The 22,181-nt window shown below is 37.4% G+C and overlaps 1 protein-coding gene across 7 annotated transcripts in view; it reads left to right on the top strand.

The window, feature by feature from the left end:
* The window catches only part of LOC135195049 (serine/threonine-protein kinase N-like), a 665,525-nt gene that overhangs the window by 215,662 nt on the left and 427,682 nt on the right, over positions 1-22,181 (top strand). For all 7 annotated transcript variants that reach the window (XM_064221389.1, XM_064221391.1, XM_064221388.1 and 4 more), the window contains one exon: positions 11,705-11,876. In XM_064221389.1, the coding sequence (XP_064077459.1) occupies positions 11,705-11,876 (172 nt within the window). The remainder of the gene's footprint in view (positions 1-11,704; positions 11,877-22,181) is intronic.

Raw genomic sequence — 22,181 nt, 5'->3', positions numbered from 1 at the left:
AACATACACTTGTAAAGTGGCAATATGATGAAGAAACTATATTATATATATATATATATATATATATATATATATATATATATATATATATATATGTATGTATGTATGCTGTGTAGACATACATGTATGTATGTATGTATGCGTGTATATGTATGTGTTTTTGTTGAAGTTAATGATACTAGTGCTTTGCTCGTAACTGCCGGCCCAACCCATCCTGTGAGTAGGCTTGTATCGATATTTTGTCAAAGGAAATATTCCACTGTCTTCCGGAAATATAAGAATCATTGTTCATATATATACAATTGTCAAAACTGGAAAAAAAAATTGTCTCCAGTCACATGTTAAGATTTCTCTTACGAAACAGTATCTGGATATAACTAACAAGCGTTGCGTTTATCACTGGATTTTCCGACCGCCTAAATTAATTTTCTTAATACTTTAACTGAATAAACTACGTGATTTCTTTTATTTGTTATATATATATATATTATATAATTATATATATATATATTGTAATTTATATATTTCCTAACGAAAACCTAGATTTTGATATATTTTATATTTTTTTGGCGCATTGAAAAACATTCTTTGTATTCGCTGGGTAGGACAGTTACATCTTCAGTTATTACTGTTGAGGTGAAAATGTTTTGGGTCATGGGAAACACTTTTAGAGTGATACTTCTCTTTCATTTTCAGTTCTTATTAAAAGAAACTATTCGAGGTTTTTGGATTCGTCTGGTCGTCCCACACAGTTAAATCTTCAGCCCTCCGATTTTACTACAGAGCCTAAGAGGGCGGAAATTGGATATTTGGGTCGAGCAGCTTCCGTTTATCAAACATAACACCTTGCAGCCCTCTAGGCCTCAGGTTATTTTATTTTGTTCAAGGTTAAAGTTATGAAATTCGTAAACGTCTGACACCGTTTCAATGAGGTGCCAACAACACCTCCACCACTCTGCATTTGCTGAGTTCATTACTGCCTATGACCCTGTCTGACTCGATTGTGCCGAAAGAAAATAGGTTTTCTTCCGGCGCATTTTTTATTTTTGTTTATATTACTGACTGTTTGTAAAGGAGAATTTTTTGGAAATTCTAGGCAAGCTTTGCAAAGCGTGACTAGGCTTTGTATTATAAATATTATACCTGTTAATCGATTTGGTAAGTTCCTTTTGCATTTGCAACAACGAAGTACTAACAGGGCATGTTGTTGAGGTCCAGTTGAAGATTGAGCACTTGTAGACTATGCACTGCTAACTAGAATCAGATGACTTCATAGTTAGATATCTTTCTTTCAGGCCTCATAGTCGTGCATTATATCTAATTTTAATGAAAGAAAATATGCCGATATTTTCTACAGACGTGTTAATGCCAAGGCGATTGAAAGAAAATTTCCTTATTTATTTGCTTATTTTTTTAAATGAAATTTTTGTTCCATTTTGATTGCGAAATAACTTTCGATAAGGTAATGTTATGGTACAAGTGGTGTGTAATCTGAAAGAGAAGAGACCCAGAGGGGAGAGCGACAAGAAAGAGAGAGAGAGAGAGAGAGAGGATGGGTTAATAAAAAATGCACTTGTATACACATGTTTGAATTTATTCCGTACCCACATGGAGGTGGGGAGCGCAAGAAAGACGAGAGACAGAGCAGCAAGAATGAATCTCATTCTGAGCGATGCATGTTTTTATAACAAAAGCGTTGACCTGAATATCTCTGTCTGAGAATATAACAAATTCGCCGTTGTCAGAAGGTTTGGCTTTCCTCCCTGTCTCTTCCATTACCTTCCCATGTCATCTCTTCTCTTCAGATATATTCCTCTTTTTGCTCTTCGCTTCTCTGCGCTACGTAATTGGACTAGGAGGCTTTTGTACCGATTTTTTTTATTTTTAAGTTAAATCTGCAAGAAATTTTGCCGGATTCTTTTTCCTATTTTTTTATTTTTTTGGAGCTTTTGCTTTTCTTCATTATACTTGCAAGCTTGGCTATTATTTTTATTATTATTATCATTATTACTATTAGTATTAGTTGTAGTATTACTACTACTACTACTACTATTATTATTTTGTTTACCGTTATTTTTCTAATATTCTTTTAAAGTATTTATATATATATTTGTTTGGCGCGCGCGCGACGAGCGAACTCGTGCGTTCGTTCTGGAAGCAATCAGCCAGGCATTATTAGTACTATAACGGGATTCCTGCCAGAAACAGACAGACGGACAGTTATCGTGGTCTTTCATTCGACGCTCCAGTCGCTTGCCCGTAGGTGGGATTGTAAATTATAGCCAATATATCTGCTAAGTTTCTCTCCTCTCCTCTCTCTCTCTCTCTCGTCCTCTACTCTCTCTCTCTCTCTCTCTCTCTCTCTCTCTCTCTCTCTCTCTCATTCATTCATTCATATATAATGTGTGTGTGTGTATATATATATAATATATAATATAATATATATATATATATATACTATACATATATATATATATATATATCTATATAATAATATATATATATATATATCTATATATATATAATATTATATATATATATTCTAATATATATATATAGTATATATATAGATGTGTGTGGTATTGTGTGTGTGTGTATATAATCGGAAAGTGTTGGCTTCTAGCAAGTCGGATACGTAGTACAATCAAAACGTTGGCTGGAAATAAAGTTGAAAGATGCAGCACCTCCTTTTCGTTCTCATATTTGCACTACTGTAAATATAATCATGTATATGTACAAAGTGCTTGCATAGGCTTACTGGTGGGCGTGTCCCTTCATGCTTTTCTGCCTACGTTGTGACAAAATTCAATGTACCATTTTTATAAAATATGATTTATTGGGGTTCTCTGATTTCATGATACCCTTCCTCTATGGCTGAACTTTCGGAAGGGGAAAGTCTTGTTGACCATTTAGTCTGTAAACAGCGAGGAGGCAGTCATGGCCTCGCCTCGCCTTTCCCGCTGGCCCCTGAAAGGGGGTGGTGTCCCTCCCCACCCTGGCAGTGCCTGGTAAGGCCTTCCCTTCCGAGGTTTCACACGGTTCGCTCAAACGCCCCTCCTCAGGTCGCCTTAACCCCATCCCACGGTTTCGTGAGGCCTCAGTATTTACACACACACACTCTCTCTCTCTCTCTCTCTCTCCTCTCTCTCTCTCTCTCTCTCTCTCTCTCTCTCTCTCATATACTACTCTTGTGCATGTAGTATGCTTGCGTCATATTCTCTCTCTCTCTCCTGCAACCCCCAACAAAATGAATACCGCCTTTCATAGCAGTCGATCCTACAGCAAATAGGCATTAACCACAGGGTGAATCCGCCATTAAAATCGTAAAAAATATCAAACCCTTCTGTCAGTTGCTGTCCCTTTCTCTTTTTACCTGAGCATCATCATTAACTATACCAACACTGGCGGAAGACTTTAAAGCTAATGAATTCCCGTGAGAAATCATCGCTGTAGAGAGAGAGAGAGAGAGAGAGAGAGAGAGAGAGAGAGAGAGAGTTTGGAAGTTCTTGTAATAAAATTGTGGTTTTGTAACACACACACACACACACACACACACACACACAGAGAGAGAGAGAGAGAGAGAGAGTTTGGAAGTCATTGTAATAAAATTGTGGTTTTGTGACAGACAGACAGGTTATTCATTCCAGAGTAACTGCCTTCTTAATTTATCAGGTGTAGATATGCAAACAGTTGACATAAATTTCGCGTGTATAGTAAAAAAGAAAACATAGAGTTGTGCCAAGAACAAAATATCCACATTCACGGAATACCTTCTTCACGTCAAAGCGAGCTGACACTAAGTTCTTCCCACTTTTAAAAACAAATTCATCTCTTCCCCTTCGTGATCTGCCCAGTTAAGTTGTTAAGATCAAGCTCCTTCGGTTCTCCAATGAAAACCTCGATGCCCTTTTGCATTGACTGGTATACGAGGGAGTGTAACCTTGTATTTCACCTCTATAAATTCTTCCAAAATTTATAGACTGCCACAAAATTTAGAGGAGTCCGTGACCATAGAGTCCTTACGACGCCGAGTGACGTTAGCAAATCAACAAGTCAACCAATTTCCCCTCTTTGTTGGAGCAGAACGCACGGCACAGAAACATCTCTTGCCAAAAGGCTTTTTACTTACCTCCCTGAATGATCCTACGCAAGGATCGTAGTAGTGTCCGTCAGTGATGATGTCTTATTGCCAAGACGAGAGACGCCCTGTCATCCGATGAACGAGAGCTTTCGAAATCAGTCGCACGCCTAAATATGGTTGCTTTGGTGTTGAGATGTTGCTCTCTATGATAGGGCGTTCTCGTCTTGGCAGTAAGACATCATCACTGACGGACACTACTACGATCCTTGTGTAGGATCATTCAGAGACGTTTCCGTCCGAACTTTTTCTGTCCGCCCTCAGATCCTAAATACTACTGAGGCTCGATGGCCGCAAATTGATATATTGGTCACCCACACTCCAATCAACAAACATTCCGTTTTCAGCCCTGCAGCCTCAGTAGTTTGTATTTGATTTAAGGTTATAGTTAGTCATAATCGTGCGTCTGGCATCGCTATAGATGCCAAAGCGCAGGCCACTACTGGGCCGTGGTTGAAAACGTGATTGGCCCGAAGAAACTTTGGCGCATTTTGTACTTGTTATATTTCAAGAACTAGGAACAGAATTTGGTGAGACTTCACTGTCGTGTTCATTTAGTGACTTATTTTGTGATGATTCACTTTTTCGCCTTGGAAACGATGCCGCCCATTATTATAAGTGGATACTTTGACGGTTTCAGTACTTCATGGTTAGGTGTGGCTCTGCAGCTGTGGTATCCTTTGCATCTTTCTTACTGTGATTCGGTTTGTTTGCCTCCTTTTTTTTTTCGAATGATTGTGTTAACAGAAGTGTTGATTTTGACGAACATGTTACCCAGGGTGGGCCTCGTCAACATTTGTTTAGATTCGACCTTCTCACTGGTTGCTCCTCAGCCTTGGGCGACATTTGCTCTCTCCCAACTCTCTTGATAGCCGAGGCATCTATTGGTAGAAGCTCAACAATATTTATGAGTGACCGGATTAATTGTTGTTGTTATTACTGTGTCCTCCCAGGGCTTGAGAGGAAGATGCCGAATAATAATAACAATGATAGCAATGGTTAATAATAAATAATGATAATAGTAATGATGATGCTGATATGAAAACCTTTCTTGTGGGAAAAAAATAAAACACTTACAATTGCACACATTCGTTCGTGTTTATCCGTGGGTTTGGATACTTAGCATCGTCTAACATTTTAGAACTAGTATATGTAACTGGTGTATGTACAAAAACTATATGTATATTTATTTATTTATTTACACATACACAACAGACAGTGTATGTATTCATTCTCATCCTGGTTGCAAATGTCCCTTTGTGCTTTCTCAATTTCATGAATACATAAAGCTGTCATTTCTTCCATTGGATGTGCAATTACAATTGTTGCAATTCACTCATTTATGACTCTCTCCTTTCCTGCTGACCCTTCGTTTTTACACTCTGGAGCATTGGGTAAAGTAAACATTCTTTCTGCATCGTTAGGAATGCAAATGGGTATTTCAATAGCAAAGAATGAGTGTCCGTTTTATTTTTCATTTGTTACATTGCCAGTGAACTTTGTTGCTTCTTTTTTTATCTTTTACTCATAGGTATTGCAATAGTAGTTAATGCATAGCTTACCAGCTTTTCTGAATTAATCCCAATGAATGATGTTGAACTGGTTTCAGGGTTAGCAAGTGATGACAAGACTTCGACTAAAATCATTTTCAGTAGCATCTCAATGTTTTCTTAGTACTTGTAAGTCATGTTAGGCTACGGATTACACCAAATACTCATATATATATATAGAAGTATATATATATATATATATATCTATATATATTTTATATATATAAATATTATTTATATTATAAATATATATATAAAAAAATATTTAATTAAATATAGTTAATAATATATATATTATATTATTTTTATATAATAAATATTATCTATATATTATATATAGCGGTTTTATATTCTTGGGAGTTAAAAAAATTATATTTTGTTAACGTTCCATATCATAAGACAAGGTAGTGATTATTATTTAGGTTTTTTTTTTGTGCCAAGAGTTTCAAAAGGATAACTTGAAGACAGACATGTAAACTTTATAGTAGAGGTTTATTTGTATTTCGACAATTAATGTTGTACATAGAGCTCTTATATTGTTATTTAGTTCAAATCTTTTGTTGTTTCTGATAATGTTGCTTTTACATTTATTGTTTTTATATTTTTAAATTTCTAATGGTGATTTAAAAAAAAATTGTTATTCTTCATTTTATTATTTCTGCAATAATCCTTATTGCCAAGTTAGTTGAAGGTAAGTGTTCGATAGACCAAGCGGCTTGGGGGAATGCACTTCCTGCCTGGTAGAAGCGATGTGCAGTGGCTTTTCAATTTTAGCAGTAGTAACGCCAATTTATTTCAGTTTGTGAGAGTAACTGTTACCCAGTTCCTTCTAGGTCAAGCTAATAGAGAGAGATTCCTTTCAGGAAACTGACCATTCGCTGTTTCTTCGCGTGTTGTTGTGAGCGCACGTCTCAGTGTCTGGTTTCGGGCCCTGGGAATAAGTTAGCACTGCATTTCGTAAATTAAGTTTTGTTGTCGTCAGCGATGAATATGACATGTATATACATAGATACGTTTGTATGTGTATGTATGTGTGTATATATATATATATATATATATAAATTATATATATATGAATATATATATCGTGTATGTGCGATAAATATTTGTGTATTTTTATGTTGACTGCATGAATTGCTATTTATAACCAGTGTGAACTGTGGCGGAGAAAATCTAGTTGCATGCATTTGACACAGTTTCCCTCTGAATGGTAACAATGGAAAGATATATATTTCTCGCTCCTCCTTCCATGCATTCTTTCTTCTTGTAAGGTCATGTGCGCCTCCCCCCCCCCCCCCCCACCCCCCCCCTCCTTCGTCCAGTCCCAGTTCCATCTCCCTCCCTCCCCCCCTACCCCCTCCCTCCCCTTCCTTTGGCAATCAAAAGGTGGGATGGTTTGGGGTCATTACTGCGCTTTCTGTCAAGAACGTGATTGTTGGGAGCCAATGTTTTTTTGTTGTTGTTATTTTTGTTTTTTGTACTTGGTCTTTGCTCGATTTGGAGACATCTTGGTCTTGTGGCCGTCGTCAAGTTACCTGATGAAACATATCGTTAACATACCGTTATTAGTAGTATAATATTAACTGAATAGGAATATGTAAACAATTATGACAATAATCGAAATTGTAAGGCAAAAATGATTGTTGCAAAGAAACTTATTATCCTAATATAATGATGATAGTAATAATAAAAAAGAATGTCTACGGAACAATTCTCCACGTGGAATTATTTTGATATTTGCCCTGCCGATAGGAAATGAACTATTCCACTAAGTAGTGTGAATAATAAACATGTGTTTGCAACATCGAAATGATTCTATATGCGGGGTGATAATCTCGATTTTCCCATCGCTGATGGCGTTCACATATTGATTTGGTATCGTTTGTAGCGTTGGTTCTTGTTCATATGAAATATGATGATCCCCGTGAAAGGCACCTGGCTTTTCGGAAGTGAGAGTTCAAGATCACTCTCGGGTGATTCGACAAAGGACAACGATGATGTCGTCACTTGGGATCCCACGAAAAGGCCAACCCAGCATTGCCTTTTTTCTGTGTTATGTGGCCACTCAAGTTCGTATTCTTTTAGGCATAGTTCCCCACTACATTTGGATATGTAATGTGTTAGTTAATTATTGATAATCACGTTGATTCATTTTGTAACCCATTCAATCATTTTGATTTCACACTTGCCACCCTCTGTAATGGGAAAACTCGTAGATGTGAAATAACAGACATCCGCTTATAACATAACGTTCACGTTTGCATATATGTATATATATTATATATATATATATATATATATATATATATATATATATATATATATATATTTCTCCTCCAAGAAAATGGATAAAAAAAGGAGCAAGGAAAAGAAGGTCTTACTTTGTCCAACAATTTTACCCCCTCCATCAGGCCTCTTCTTGGTACCCCTAATGACTAAACGGTATGAGAATTTGAATATTACAACAAACTATTATAACAATAGAGATATATATATTATATATATATATATATTAAAATATTACTTTTATGTGAATGTGCGAGTTGGTATCTGTGTATAAAACAACCGTTAACACGTGTAATGAATGACTGATAATTTATTGTGGTTGTTTGTTCTTGAGAGCAAAGACTTCCGGGATCAAAGACTCAGACGCCTTAGGGATCCCCTACTACAGAAATCACCAAACCCGTTTTTATGGCCGTAGTCTTGTGATGAATGGAGATAAGCCTTTAGCGGGTTGTAAGGCTGTAGATAGATGGATATAGGTAATGTTGGTTTCAAGTGAAGAGAGAGAGAGAGAGAGAGACGAATTTTTAATTGTATACTGTTAAATGTGAATATAATCGTGTATGTATATATATATTTATTATAGTAATATTGTATATTATATTATATATATAATATATAGTATTATATATATAATATATATATATATATATTATATATATATATATATATATATATAGCACATTTCCGTGATTCATGTAACATATATCGAGCTACAATTTCCTTTAATATCTAATTCGCTCTACCTCGGAATTAATTATATTTTCATATATGCTTAACCAAAGGGAATTTTTTCTCGATAAAAGTCTATTATGCGAGAAAAAATTCCCCTTCGGTTAAGCATATATTTGAAAATATATCAATTCCGAGGTAGAGCGAATTAGATATTAAAGGACATTTGTAGCTCGAATGATATATATATTATGTAGGTGTGCGTTTGTACGACCTTAAATTCCAGCCTACCGGTAACCCGCACAATTGCAACAAAATGTTTAAAGTTCTTCCATATATACGTTAGCATCCTTCCATCAGACCCCTTAGAGAGAGAGAGAGAGAGAGAGAGAGAGAGAGAGAGAGAATGATGGACGCAAAACAGACAGTAGACCGTCCGGTGTCAGTCATCCAAAGCTAAGGCTTAGTCACGGACGGCCTGATTTACATGCGAAATGGCCTCTCTTCTCTGGCTTCTCTCTCTCTCTCTCTCTCTCTCTCTCTCTCGTCTCTCTCTCTCTCCTCCTCTCATCTCTCTCTCTCTCTCAGGTTGAAAATGGTTACTTTCTATGCGCGTGTGTGTTGTGTGTGTGTGTGTGTGTGTATATATATATTGTATATAATATATATATATATATATATATATATATATATATATATATATATATATATATATATATATATATATTTAGTTTCAATTTTATCCACGACATAACGACTTTTCTCAAGTCAAGAAAAACTTGAGAAGAGAAAGACACAACTGAAACCGGTATGCTTAGAAATCGTAGCAAAGACTCGAATCTGCCGGAATGTTTCCGATCTTTATAGACTTTCATTTATTTATATTATATAAAAGGCCTGCAACAATTGCAGTTAAAAAAAATTTTCGGTCAAGTCATTTAGCATATCTGCAATATTTTCATAGATTTTAAAGGATGCTTGCGTAATATACATTAATTTTTATCAAAAGCAAAAAATTTTGCATTAGATAAGAGCAAACTGCCACACTGGGAGAAAAGCGATAGCGTTCAGTGTCAGCTGAACCTGTGAATCCGTGAGTCAGGTTAGAGAATTTCCTCCTCCTCCTCCTCCTCCTCCTCCTCCTCCTCCTGTTCGTATACGTTTACCAGCATTCTTAATACAGTTACTACTTAGTTTTTATATCGATATAAGCCGGGTATATTTATAATTAAAGCCATTTTTGCACTTTTCGTGGACAATCCCGTGTCTTCCATAGGCACAAGTGCTTTCAGTAGGAATTGAGTCTTATGTTGATATACGAATAAGATCGAGTTCAGCCGGTAGCAGGAGCACCGTTGCCATGACAAATTGTTAATGAAGACAATATTCCGATGACAGATCAGCTGATACCGATTATGAATTAAAATCGAGTTATTAATGCTTGAGCCCTTAAATTGTAAATCAATCAAATCAGATATTTTCTTCAGTTATATGGCACTATGGGCGATGAAAATGATCTTGATCCGTACAATTGATGTTTCCTCAATTAACCTATTCAGCAATTGGAAGCAGTACAGTGAATTAGTGGTTTGATTTAGTCTTTCCGGAGTCGCGTTGCAACCTTGAGGTTATAATTTCTGAATCACTAATGCTTCCTTTCGTGGAAAATACCCATATGGGGAGATTTGGAAGGAAAATAGGCCATTCAGTAATTCTGATGGAATAAGTCAAAAGGTAACCATTTTTGGGCTGTTTTAGATGGGAATGGATATCGGATGATAGCAACGCTGGTTTCCCGTTTAGTAATTCGTGTTGAATTTCTGTTCTTCTTTGAATCGGATGGTTGAGTGCATGTATTCTTTTTGATATTTAAATGTCAGATACGTAGTGGGTTTTTTTTTTTTTTTTTTCGTGTAAGCATTATTTACGCAGTGCAATTGTTAGTAATGGGTCAGACAAGAATTTTTTTTCATATGCAAATTTTTTTTTTTTCTATTTTAAGTTTCCCAATCTTATCTTTTAGTAATAAGTCAGACAAGAATTTTTTTAATTTTTTTTCAGATGCAAATTTTTTTTTTTTTTCTTTTTTTTTTTTCTTATTTTAAGTTCCCAATCTTATCTTTTAGTATATGTCAGTATAATTTCAACTGTAATATATTAACATGTCATACGAAGCTGGTTTTGTTTGTAAGTTGTTTGTGGCAAGACGAATCTGTTCAAGTGATATGTCTATTGTGTAGCAGAGTGGAAAGAAGTATGGCAACTAAATATTTTCTTTAAAACCTGTTGACTTTTGCTATCCTTTTCCGGGCAGTTTGGAAGTCATTTTTTTAATTTATGTTATTTGAAAAGATTATATATCTCCCTGATTGCTTTGCTGTTCCAAGAATTCTAACTTGGATCGTTATCTCATGTTTAGCGGCGTTGAAATTCAATTCCTTCTGTAATATCTTGCACTGATTGAAGCCTTTGAATTTTGATTAGTGGTAAGTGTGTTTGTGCTCCATCTAAACAGTTTTGTGTTAGATTTACGTAACGGAACTTTCGTTTGTTTGCTTGAGAATACTGAATGTTTGTGTTGGTGGAGGTGCCTATATATATCACTGTTGTCAGGTGTCATGACTTATTGCAAGCAGTCTGAATTTTGACTTTTTATATGTTTGGTTATGGTGCACAGTTTTATTTCGTACACAGTGTTAACGCAAAAGGCAAAACTAAACATTTTCTTAAATTATATGTAAACGTGTTTTTCGTTTTATGTCCATTTATGTTCACAGATTCTTCTTAACCATTTACCCTGCATCATCATCACACTCATACTTCCTCCAGTTCATCCTCATATTCCCCCTCTTCACGCTGATATTCCAAGTTTTCCACCTTATTCCTCATACCTTACATTAACTTGAGGCATTTAAGAATCATTGTTAAGTGGTTTGACTAATACCTGGTAAATAAATGCAGCACACTACTGTACCTGTGCATTCCATGAAATCCAAAACTAATCATTTGTTGAACTGTACTTGGCTCCTTAACTTACTCGTGACCTCGGTGCTTGCAGGGTCTGCCTATAATCCACGAACTAAGTCACAAATATGGTCTACAAGCGGAATTCGACAGCGAGGCCACGCTCGGTCAGAAGCTGGAGGGGTTGCGCGAGCACATTCGGAAGGAGATCCGGAAGGAACTCAAGATCAAAGAGGGCGCCGAAAATCTCAAGAAGGTCACCACAGGTAAGGAGGCTCTCTCTCTCTCTCTCTCTCTCTCTCTCTCTCTCTCTCTCTCTCTCTCTCTCTTGGTAAGCTTGTATGTTATTAGTAGGACGACTTGGCCACATCTGTATGGGATTATGTGCGTGTATTTATGTATGAATGAATATATATATATATATTATATATATACTGTATATTATATTATCTATATGTTATATATTTACGTACATATATATGCATGATTATTTTACATATATATATAATGCAGACATCACATACGTGTGTGTGTGTTTTGTCATTTTGTGTCATCGTAGTATATTTCGTGTAATTGGATTATTTATAGTTCTCCTCTCTCTCTCTCTCTCTCCCTCAAAAGCCCCCAATGCGCTTACACGTACAAATGTACTTCTATAGGACATAAAACATTATTTCTTGATTCTTATTTGTCTGTTGTTTTGAATGATTCATAAAACGTCCACAAAGAAAGCTGTAATAAATCCTTATGTATATGTGTATGTTATCATAAACGTTAAGAACTACTTCAGCCTTTGAAGTGAAGAATAAGAAGAAGAAAAAGAAGAATAATAATAAGAAGAAGACTTAGGAGTTAAGGAAAGTCTTGTGGATCACAAACACTAAAACATTTCGCTGACGACTAATTCCACGCACTGCTGCTTCTCAGGGCGGGCTTCCTAAGCCTTTTAGGTTATGGAGGCTCTCTCTCTCTCTCTCTCTCTCTCTCTCTCTCTCTCTCTCTCTCTCTCTCTCTCTCTCTCCTCTCCTCTCTTACTTCCTGCTTAATGCTTCCTTCTTCCTCTAATTCTTGACTTCCATTCCCATCTCTTTTCTGTAACATCATCATCATCGTTTTTATCCTTGTCGTCCTTATTATCTACTCCCTTCTGCTCCTCTCTTCTTCCATATTTCCGTTCTCTTTCTGTCTTCTTTCCCTCCCTCCCTCCCTCATCATCGCCTCTATTCCTTCTCTCGCCTTCCGTGGAGTTCTTCCTTTCGACCTATTACGTTTATGGAATTTGGCCTCTGAAAGTAAGTCTTCCCTTGAGGAGAGGGTGGAAATTAAGATGGAGGGATCAGAATATGAACGGAGGAACAGTAATAGAAATGAATATGAACGGAGGAACAGTAATAGAAATGAATATGAACGGAGGAACAGTAATAGAAATGAATATGAACGGAGGAACAGTAATAGAAATGAATATGAACGGAGGAACAGTAATAGAAATAAAAGTGTTTGCATCTGTTCCCTCCGTCTTAATTTCCACCCTCTCCTACAATTGTTTCATAGTGCAACTGCGAGGCTTTCCTCCTGTTCCGCCTTGAATGAATACCTCATTTTCTCTCAATTGTTTTCCTCTCGGCGCTGAATGACCTCTTAGATCCCCGCGCTTGGCTTATGCCTGAATTTTATATTCTAATTCCAATTCCAATTGGGCGATTCTGCCATATGCCGGTTCAAGACTGGCGTGTGAATGCTGAACAGTCTTTGTTTATGTCCTCTGAATTCAAGGCTTAGCAGATTCTTTAATACTTAGGGCAGTGGCAGTGACAATTCGTTGACCTAAAGTAGTCCTAGCTCCGAGGAAGTCAAATTGAAGGTCATTAAAAGAGTTGGGGTTAAAGCCTTGGGAATCAGATTTTTTCCCTTGAAAGAAAGGCTTAGGAAGTGGAATTAGGATTGGAAGAGGGACGTCGAGAGTTATTTGTGTCTGTGTGTCTCTCTGTGTGCCCGTTTGTTTGCAATGTTTGAATATTTATTAACTGATAACAGTCAGGCCTCATTCCCACCTGGCGCTGCTAAAGATCACCCTTTCAAGGTGTGTTACGAGTATTGTAGCATTGATATTGATTGTCAGGATGCTATTCCCGTTGGTCATAGGTGCCCTCGCGACATTTCGCGACGATAACGCGTGCTGTCTTGTGTGCAGTATTTTCCATCGTCCCTCACTCGGAAATGCAGGATAAAATGTAGCTACGGGATTAATAGTTTCCTGACGCTGAATATGATGAGGTGAGGGGGGTTGATAACGAACCGTCATGTAAACTGTATTTGGTGGCGTTCACTATCACCAACGTGATGACAGTAAAAGTGTGTATGATTGGAAGGTGAATAGAGATGTCAATGCGTGCGTGCAGCAGACTGTTGGTAGACAACAAGTATTGGGAAGACTTAAGGATGTCCAGTCACATCTTTTAAACTTAATTTGAGCAGCGAGTGTGTTATATGATGTCACGTGCTGGCAACGAGTCTCGTTTAAATTGATTTATAGTGGTTTGTCCCGTAGGGAGTAGTGCCCTCAGTGCATCTCATGAGGTGCACTGTAGTAGCCATTACTTGAGGTTCTTTGCAGCGTCCCTTGGCCCTTTTCATTCCTTTTACCTGCAACCCTTTTCATTCCTTTTACTGAACCTCTATTCATAATCTCTTTCTTTCATTATGCATTCCACCCTTTCCTAACAATTGTTTCATGGTGCAACTGCGAGATTTTCCTCCTGCTGCATCTTTAAAACATTTCGACCATCTATTTCCGTTTCAGCGCTGAATGATCGTAAAGGTCCCATCGCTTGGCCTTGGGCCAAAACTACGATCCATTTCATAGTGGTTTGAATGGTGAAGAAGATGTTGACGTTTCTTGCGCCTTTCGTCACAAGGCTGCAACTTCAAAAAGGAAACTCCTTTTTTTAAAAATTTATTTTTTAAGCAAAAAAGACTGGAGTCTGAACACAGGTCCAATGCTCCATGAAAGAGGGTGAACGTTGCGATGAACCACATAGCCATAGCCATAGTCATAGTAAATCTAACTTGCAACACACTTTAGTAGGCACTGCAGCAGCAGCAGCAGTATATAACGGCACTCCTTTCTACGGGCTGCTCTTGAGCAAGAGCACGTGCTGGCATAAAGCCAGCTTAATCTAAAACAACAACAAATCTCCTGGAGGTCTGAGAACCTGGGTTGACATAGATTGAAGAATGACCCGCAATTCATGATCAGTATCTTATGTATTATAACGATCTCGTCTGGTGAGGTTTTTAGCCGCTACTGATTTTGTGTTGATATATAGAAAACTTATTTAATAGGTAATTATCATTATGTTTTACGTGTTGGCGCTGTATAATCGCTGTGATTTCGCTTGATGATGAAGATCAGTATCTCAATGATTGTCAAGATTCGTTGGGTCTTGACCATAAACGTTAGATCTCTCTATCTTCTCTCCTCTCTCCTCTCATCTCTCCTCGTCTCGTTCTCTTCTCTCTCCTCTCTCTCTCACAACACACACACAACACCACACCAACAACACACACACAAATACCGACTACAGTACAGTGCAATGCCTTTTTTGGGTGGAAGGAAAGGTCAGGAAGGGTCATGGGAGTCTGTAAGCAGGATTTATATTATAGGACGGAGGATGAGAGAGAGAGAGAGAGAGAGAGAGAGGATGACTTTCCTAACCCACATTTTGCTAGTAAACGGCCTGCGGGGATTAGGCGTTTGTTTTTATTGTGCTGTGTGATAATTGTGTGTGTGTATGTTGAGCATTCTTTTTTTTTTATAACGCCTTTGCTTTCTTGTGTGCGTTCATCATTGGAAATGGAAATTTTGTTTTTATGCCCCATTCAATGATTGTCGCTTTCCCTAACATTATTCACTTTCATAAATGTGCTTTTTTTTTCTTGTATGTCTCTGTGTACGTTTGAAAGTGTCTGAATAGAAAGTAACGTATTATGTAGTAGTCTCTAATGAAAGATGGATTCAACGTGTGTGTGTGTGGTGTGTGTGTGTGTGTGTGTGTGTGTATATATATATATATATATATATATATATATATATATATATATATATATATATATATATACACACACACACGCATACATTACACACATATTTATATAGTGCTATATAATTTTATGTATAATGCAGAAAATCCCCTTATATAAATTATATGCTCATTATTCTTAATTTTTTATCGTTATGATTGAAAAAAATTGCTAGCCACTAGATTGAGTTTATAGAGAAGTTCTGCAGCCATCTATTACTTGCGGGGACTCTGATCTCGCTTGTGGTTATTTGAAATAACTGAATAAAAACACACAGGAAGTAGAAGTTGCTCTGATAGGTGTGTTGAATTGCGCGCTCTCTCTCTCTCTCTCTCTCTCTCTCTCTCTCCTCTCTCTCTCTCTCTCTCTCTCTCCCCCCTAATTCCAGCGTTCTTTCTACTTGTGACTGACTTACTGCAGCTCTTGTATTACTCCTAAGATCTATTGTAAGATTTATGAGCATCAAATGTATGTATGAAACTGGTACAGCCTGCCAACGAATATGCGTGGAATATTCTACATGTCAAATGTGCGTATGAAACTGGTGCAGCCCTGCCAACAATATGCGTGGAATAATTCTACATGTCAATTTTTTTTTGCGTTTTAATAGAAGATCTCATTAAGAATTTTTTTTGGTGAATTAAATTTTAATTGATATTTCGCATATGTGTCTATCTCATATATTTATCATTATTTCATGGATATTTTCGCAATTAGCTGTTATTGATATTTTTTTTATACTGCATTTATATCCTTTAAATGGGAGTAGGGAGTAGTTGTTGGTCTTTTTTCAAGGTTATTTTCAAACAAATACTGTTTTTGCTGACTTGTATATTGTCATCTTGTATTTCGCTCTTGTTTTCTCTTCTGTAGGTGTGTACTTTTATTATTTACAGTATTTGGCAGGTATATACACCTAGGTTTTGGGGTCTATAGTATACCAGTTCCTCCTTTCTCTCCACTCTCTGCTCCCTTGTAAGTTACCCTTCAACCGATGTTCAACAGTTTAAAAAAATAATGATATTTGGTCCCTGGTATTACTTGAATTTTACATGTATTTTTTTCGAGGTACAGAAACTACCCCTTCCCGAAACTTATTTCGAAATTGTCCTCCTCCTCCTCCTCCTCCTCCTCCTCCTCCTCTCCTCCTCCTCCTCCTCCTCCTCCTCCTCCTCCTCGCCTCCACAGGTATATTGTGTTTGGAAGAAGTGGTAATATATTCTCTGTTAATCCGGAATCCTAACAAGAGTCGATGTTTTCCCATATGCTTATTACTCTTGGGCGTCTTTATGAGGTTACTTCCGCCGTAGAACTAACATAAAACACCTACTCTGATGTATTGTGGTGTTGGTTTGGATGAATTAGTTTGGTTTTTGGCACAGATGGTATTTTTTAGATTAACAGAATGAGTCTTTGGCGCTGACGAATTAGAATTGAAGATGGGGATTATATATTGGGGATGGCTCCGAGTTTTCAACTGGTGTATATGTACACATGGTTTCAGAAGTTGGATAAGTATTTGATGACTTATGAAAGTGGAGGAGTGCAAAGCCTAATAGATTACATCCTGGTTAGAGGAGCCGACAAAAGCAATGTGACGTACTGCAAATTGATCATGGAGGAAGCGTGTGGAAAGAGCTCCATAGACATTACGATCGCCGGATCCGGTCATCTGAACCGGAAATATATCGCAGTCTATGGGGTTATCGTCCAACCAAAAGTAGGCGGAGTCCGTCGGCCTCTCCGACCAACTCGCAACCTGGCGTTGCTAGGTTCGTGGCCTCCACGTCTATGGCGTGATCTCAAGATTTACCTCAGTTTCAACGAGACGCTGAAGCGGCAACATGGCAACTACCTCCGCAGATGAGGAGTTCTGGGAGGAGTTTATTGAAAGTCATAAGAAAAGCGAAATTAAGATTATGAAAGATTAGTTGGAAAATACAGACGGATGATATCTATTTTATATATATATATATATATAATATATATATATATATATATATATATATATCATTCGAGCTACAAATGTCCTTTAATATCTAATTCACTCTACTTCGGAATTTATATATTTTCATATATGTACCGAAGGGGAATTTTTAGTTGATAATAATTCGTCCCCTCATGGGATCGAACCACCGTCCAGTGGACTACGGAACGAAACCAGAACTGGACAGTGACGTTATCAAGTCGCTGATCCCATGAAGGGGACGAAAATTATTATCAACTAAATAAACCAAAATTCGCCCTTCGGTACATATATGAAAAATTTATCCAATTCCGATGTAGATGCGAATTAGATATTTTTATTTTAAAAAAAAAGGACATTTGTAGCTCGAATGATATATATGAATCACGGTGATGTGATAATTATTCTAATATATATATATATATATTTTATTTTATTTATATGATATTGTATCATGCATAGTCTAATGGTATATATGATTCGTTAAAGCTGAATAGGCAGACTAAACCTACGGTTCTGTAGGCAAGTAAGAGTAGAATTATAACTCTTTTGTACACAAATTTTTTTGTTTATGCACGGAACAATGAAGTATTATTGAATATATTTCTTATACCTTTATTTTATTGTATGTATGGAAATAATAATGTAAATTAAACAATAATACTATGCACACACACATCTAGTGTATATATATATATATATATATATATTATATATATATATATATATATATATATATATATATATATATATATATCACAATGTGTGTGAGTATGTTATGTATGTATGTATGTATTGCGTGTATGTTATATCTCTATGTATTAGTACTGTTGTTGAAATTACGTTGTTATTTGTCTCACATAAAGTAAATTTATGATAATACTTTCAATAATATTTGAATTTTCCTTGTTTAAAAAAGAATTTGCGTAGAAAGATTTGAAAATTGTATTCTTACTTGGCTACAGAACCGAAGGTTTTAAGGCCTTATTCTGCTTTAACAGAACTATAGACCTACTGTATACTAGACTGTATACTGCTAGACTATGCAAGATGCTGTGTATGCAACACAGTTACTTTTTACCTTTGTAAATTCGTGTTGCATAACTTGAATAATTGCTTTACATGTCTCTGGGATTATTTATGCCCCAAGGAACGACTTGTGGCCCGTAAGTGAAGTGTGTCCAGCAACCTATTGCACAGTGATTTGGCTTGTGTCATACAAGTGTGTTTTTTTATTTCTATAAGAGGGGAGACCGTATGTAATAATTCCATGTCGGTCTGCTCGACCATTCATGAGTAATTAAACCAGGGTAAAGTTTCAATTAATTAAATAAACAATCGTGAGATAATTCATTTCATTACTTCAACCATAGTTCAATTCAGGCTCTCCTTTTTCACTGGGGTTTCCAGTTTCTGGTGCAAGAGCTCAGCCATAGTGTTTTCACTGAGTGGAGTGGCCACGTCCTCACTCAACCAGGTTTTGGCAAACTGAAGTGAATCCGAACATCAATGGGTAACACGGATGCCAGAGACAGAATAGAACCTGATACAATGGTCGTATCATCTATGTGGCCCTTTAAACAAAATAGGTTGGTGGTGATGGATATGAAAATGAGAGGCAGGAAACCCAAGAAGAGACAATGGAGATCTAGAATTAAGATTTGGGACCTTAAAGGAGAAAAGGGGGAGCAATTTAGGAGGACTATGAGAGAGATGACTGAAGGCGGTTGGGGAGGGTGAATGTAGAATTTGGAAGACATGAGAGAAGTATTTGTGGGAGAAGCAGAGAAACTGGTGGGAAGAACCAGCGAATATGGAGTGTATGGAGGAGAAAAGTGGTGGAGGACTGGAGAGGTGCAAGAATCAATTAAAAGGAAATCAAAACATTTATGGATTGGAAAGTAAGGCATGCACAGGGTGCAGAGGCACAGTGCAGAGCAGAGGAAAGATGCGAGAAGGAGGGTAGGTATGGCTATGGAAAGTGCAGTAGAACAGTTGAATGAAAGACTTAGGAGCAAGAGAAGGAGAAAATGATATCTGTAAGATTTCAGACTTAAGGAAAAGGCAGAGACCGGATGTGGGTATTTATAGACCAAGAGAAAGTGTACTATAGAATCCCAAGAAGTGGTGTTTGGTGTTTGAGGAAGAGGAAAGTCCCCGAGAAGTTGGTTAGGCTGGTCGAGATGATATATTTAAGAACGAGCACAAAAGTAATAACAGCAATTGGGAAACAGAAAACTTTGAAGTTAGTGTTGGATTACACCAGGGGTCAGCATCCAAAAAACAAAACCCCCCCCCCCCCCCCCAAACAACCCCCCCCCCCCCCCCCACACACACACACACACACACACCAACACACACACACACACACACACACACCACACACTTTTTTTTTTTTTTTTTTTTTTTTTTTTTTTTTTTTTGCTGCTCATGATGTGTTAAGTGAAGAGATCAGGAATGAAGAATTTAGGGAGTGGTTGTACGCTGATGATCTGGTTATTGCTGACGAAAATGAGGAAGACCTACAGGGAAGGGTTGGAAAGTGGCAGGAGTCTTTAGAGAAGGGTGGCATAAAGGTGAATGTGAATAAAACAGAGTAGGGAAGATAGAGGCAGAATAGTAATACAAGAAAGAAGAGGCTCAATTACAAACGGTTGGAAAAGTTTAAATACTTAAGATCTATTTCCAGCCAAGAGGGAGGATGTGAGGCTGAAGTTGACAGTAGGATAAAAGCTTCGTTGGGGAAGTGGAGAGTGGTAGCTGGAGTGGTATGTGATAAGAAAATGTCAATCAACTAAAAGTCAAGATCTGAAACTGAACAGAGATGAGAATGCTTAGGTGGATTATGGGAATATTGCTGCGTAGGAGATTGGAAAATGATGAAGTGAGAAGAAGGGCAGGCGTAGTAAAGATTACAGAGGTGATAAGAGTGAAGAGGACTTGGGAGGAACCTGTTAGAGGAAGAAGATCGAGAGGAGAACAGGTGGCGAGATAATGTGTAGGAAGATATGAGGTTTGGTGGAGGATGATGCCTTTGAGAGAAGGCAGTGGGGAAGGCGTATCAGGCAACCGACCCTTTAATGTAGGGATAACGGTGGGAAAGAAGAAGAACAAGAATTTCTTAGAAGATGATTAGCCTGTTTATTAATTTATTTCCTATTCCTGTCAAGTAAACAAACTTCCCGTAAGGGGGTAGAGCCGTCAGTGCACCTCATTTGGTGCAATGTAGGCATTACTTAAGGGTCTTTGCAGCGTCCCTTCGGCCCCTGTAGGCTGCAACTACTTTAATTCCTTTTACTGTACCTCCGTTCGTATTCTCTTTCTTCCATCTTACTGTCCTCTCTCTCCTAACGATTGTTTTATAGTGTAACTGCGAGGGTTTCTGCCTGTAACACCTTTCAAACCTTTTCCTGTCCATTTCCGTTTCAGGGCTGAATGGCCTTAGTTGCCCCAGTGCTTGGCTATGTTTCTATCTCATTGGCATACAGTTGGATTTCCAGTTGTTAACTCTGTACACATTGGTAGTGTACCAATCAGTGTGTATCACTTACATCATCATCCTCTTATTGTTTTTACGTTCATTGACTCAGAACGATTTGTCTCATTACTTGGCATCAATCATCACTTGGCATCGTTTGCAGTATGTTGACATTTCCAGTTTTAAAAAACGTGAGCGTGGTACCGGTAGTTAATCTAAAACACAAAATTAGTAAATGGTAAGATCCATCTAACATCATTTATATGCTAAGTGAATTAATGGTGTAATTGGACTGAAACCCAGTTTCCTAATCAGAGGGCGCCCCGATGATTAATCTCATCGCATTCTCATTAGCCGGGAGACAACAAACAACCTTGTTATTGTGCCTGGGTCCTTTCGGGATGGTATTTGGAAAATTGGATAACGATTGCATTGGGAGGATGGAAAACAAACAAGGAGTCGCGTGCTGTTTGCCTCGAGTTGACAAAAAAGACGAATGGTTTGTTTGTATCGACTGAATGCAAATAGAAAAATGTCTCGTCTTGCATCGGAATGAACTGAAGCAAGTGTGGTTTGTTTGGCATCTTAAGTTGTGGGAGAACCAAAAGGTCTCTTGAATTTGTCACGTTGGCAACAAGGAAGTCCTGTCCTTTGTATTCGAGTCGTATGAATGCAAACAGTCGTTCCATGCTCTGTCTTATAGAATAATAGATGACATTCTGTAATGCATTCAGGCTTCTGCCAGCCATGGCAAACAGGCTACCTCTTTCTGTGTGGTTCCAAAAACGGGAAATAGTTGGAAGCACAGAAACACGTTGTATCCCGTTTGACAAACAAACGACCTTGTACATTATATTCGAGTTTGCAAACATGATGAGGTTTAGCTAAAAACAAACCAGTGACTGGTCTTGCTTTCATCAGCGTAGACGAACAAGGAGAGTCCATTGACCTTTTGGTTCCAGTTTGTTCAGTCATGAGCTTTTATTAGTTAAGAACATGGCCGTTTTATTTTTGCATAGAAATAAAGGATCGTAGCATTTTTCCCCA

Source organism: Macrobrachium nipponense, chromosome 15 (genome assembly GCF_015104395.2).
Source record: "Macrobrachium nipponense isolate FS-2020 chromosome 15, ASM1510439v2, whole genome shotgun sequence".
Lineage (NCBI taxonomy): Eukaryota > Metazoa > Arthropoda > Malacostraca > Decapoda > Palaemonidae > Macrobrachium > Macrobrachium nipponense.
Note: the sequence above shows the minus strand (reverse complement) of the source record. Positions and strands in the feature narration are given on the sequence as shown.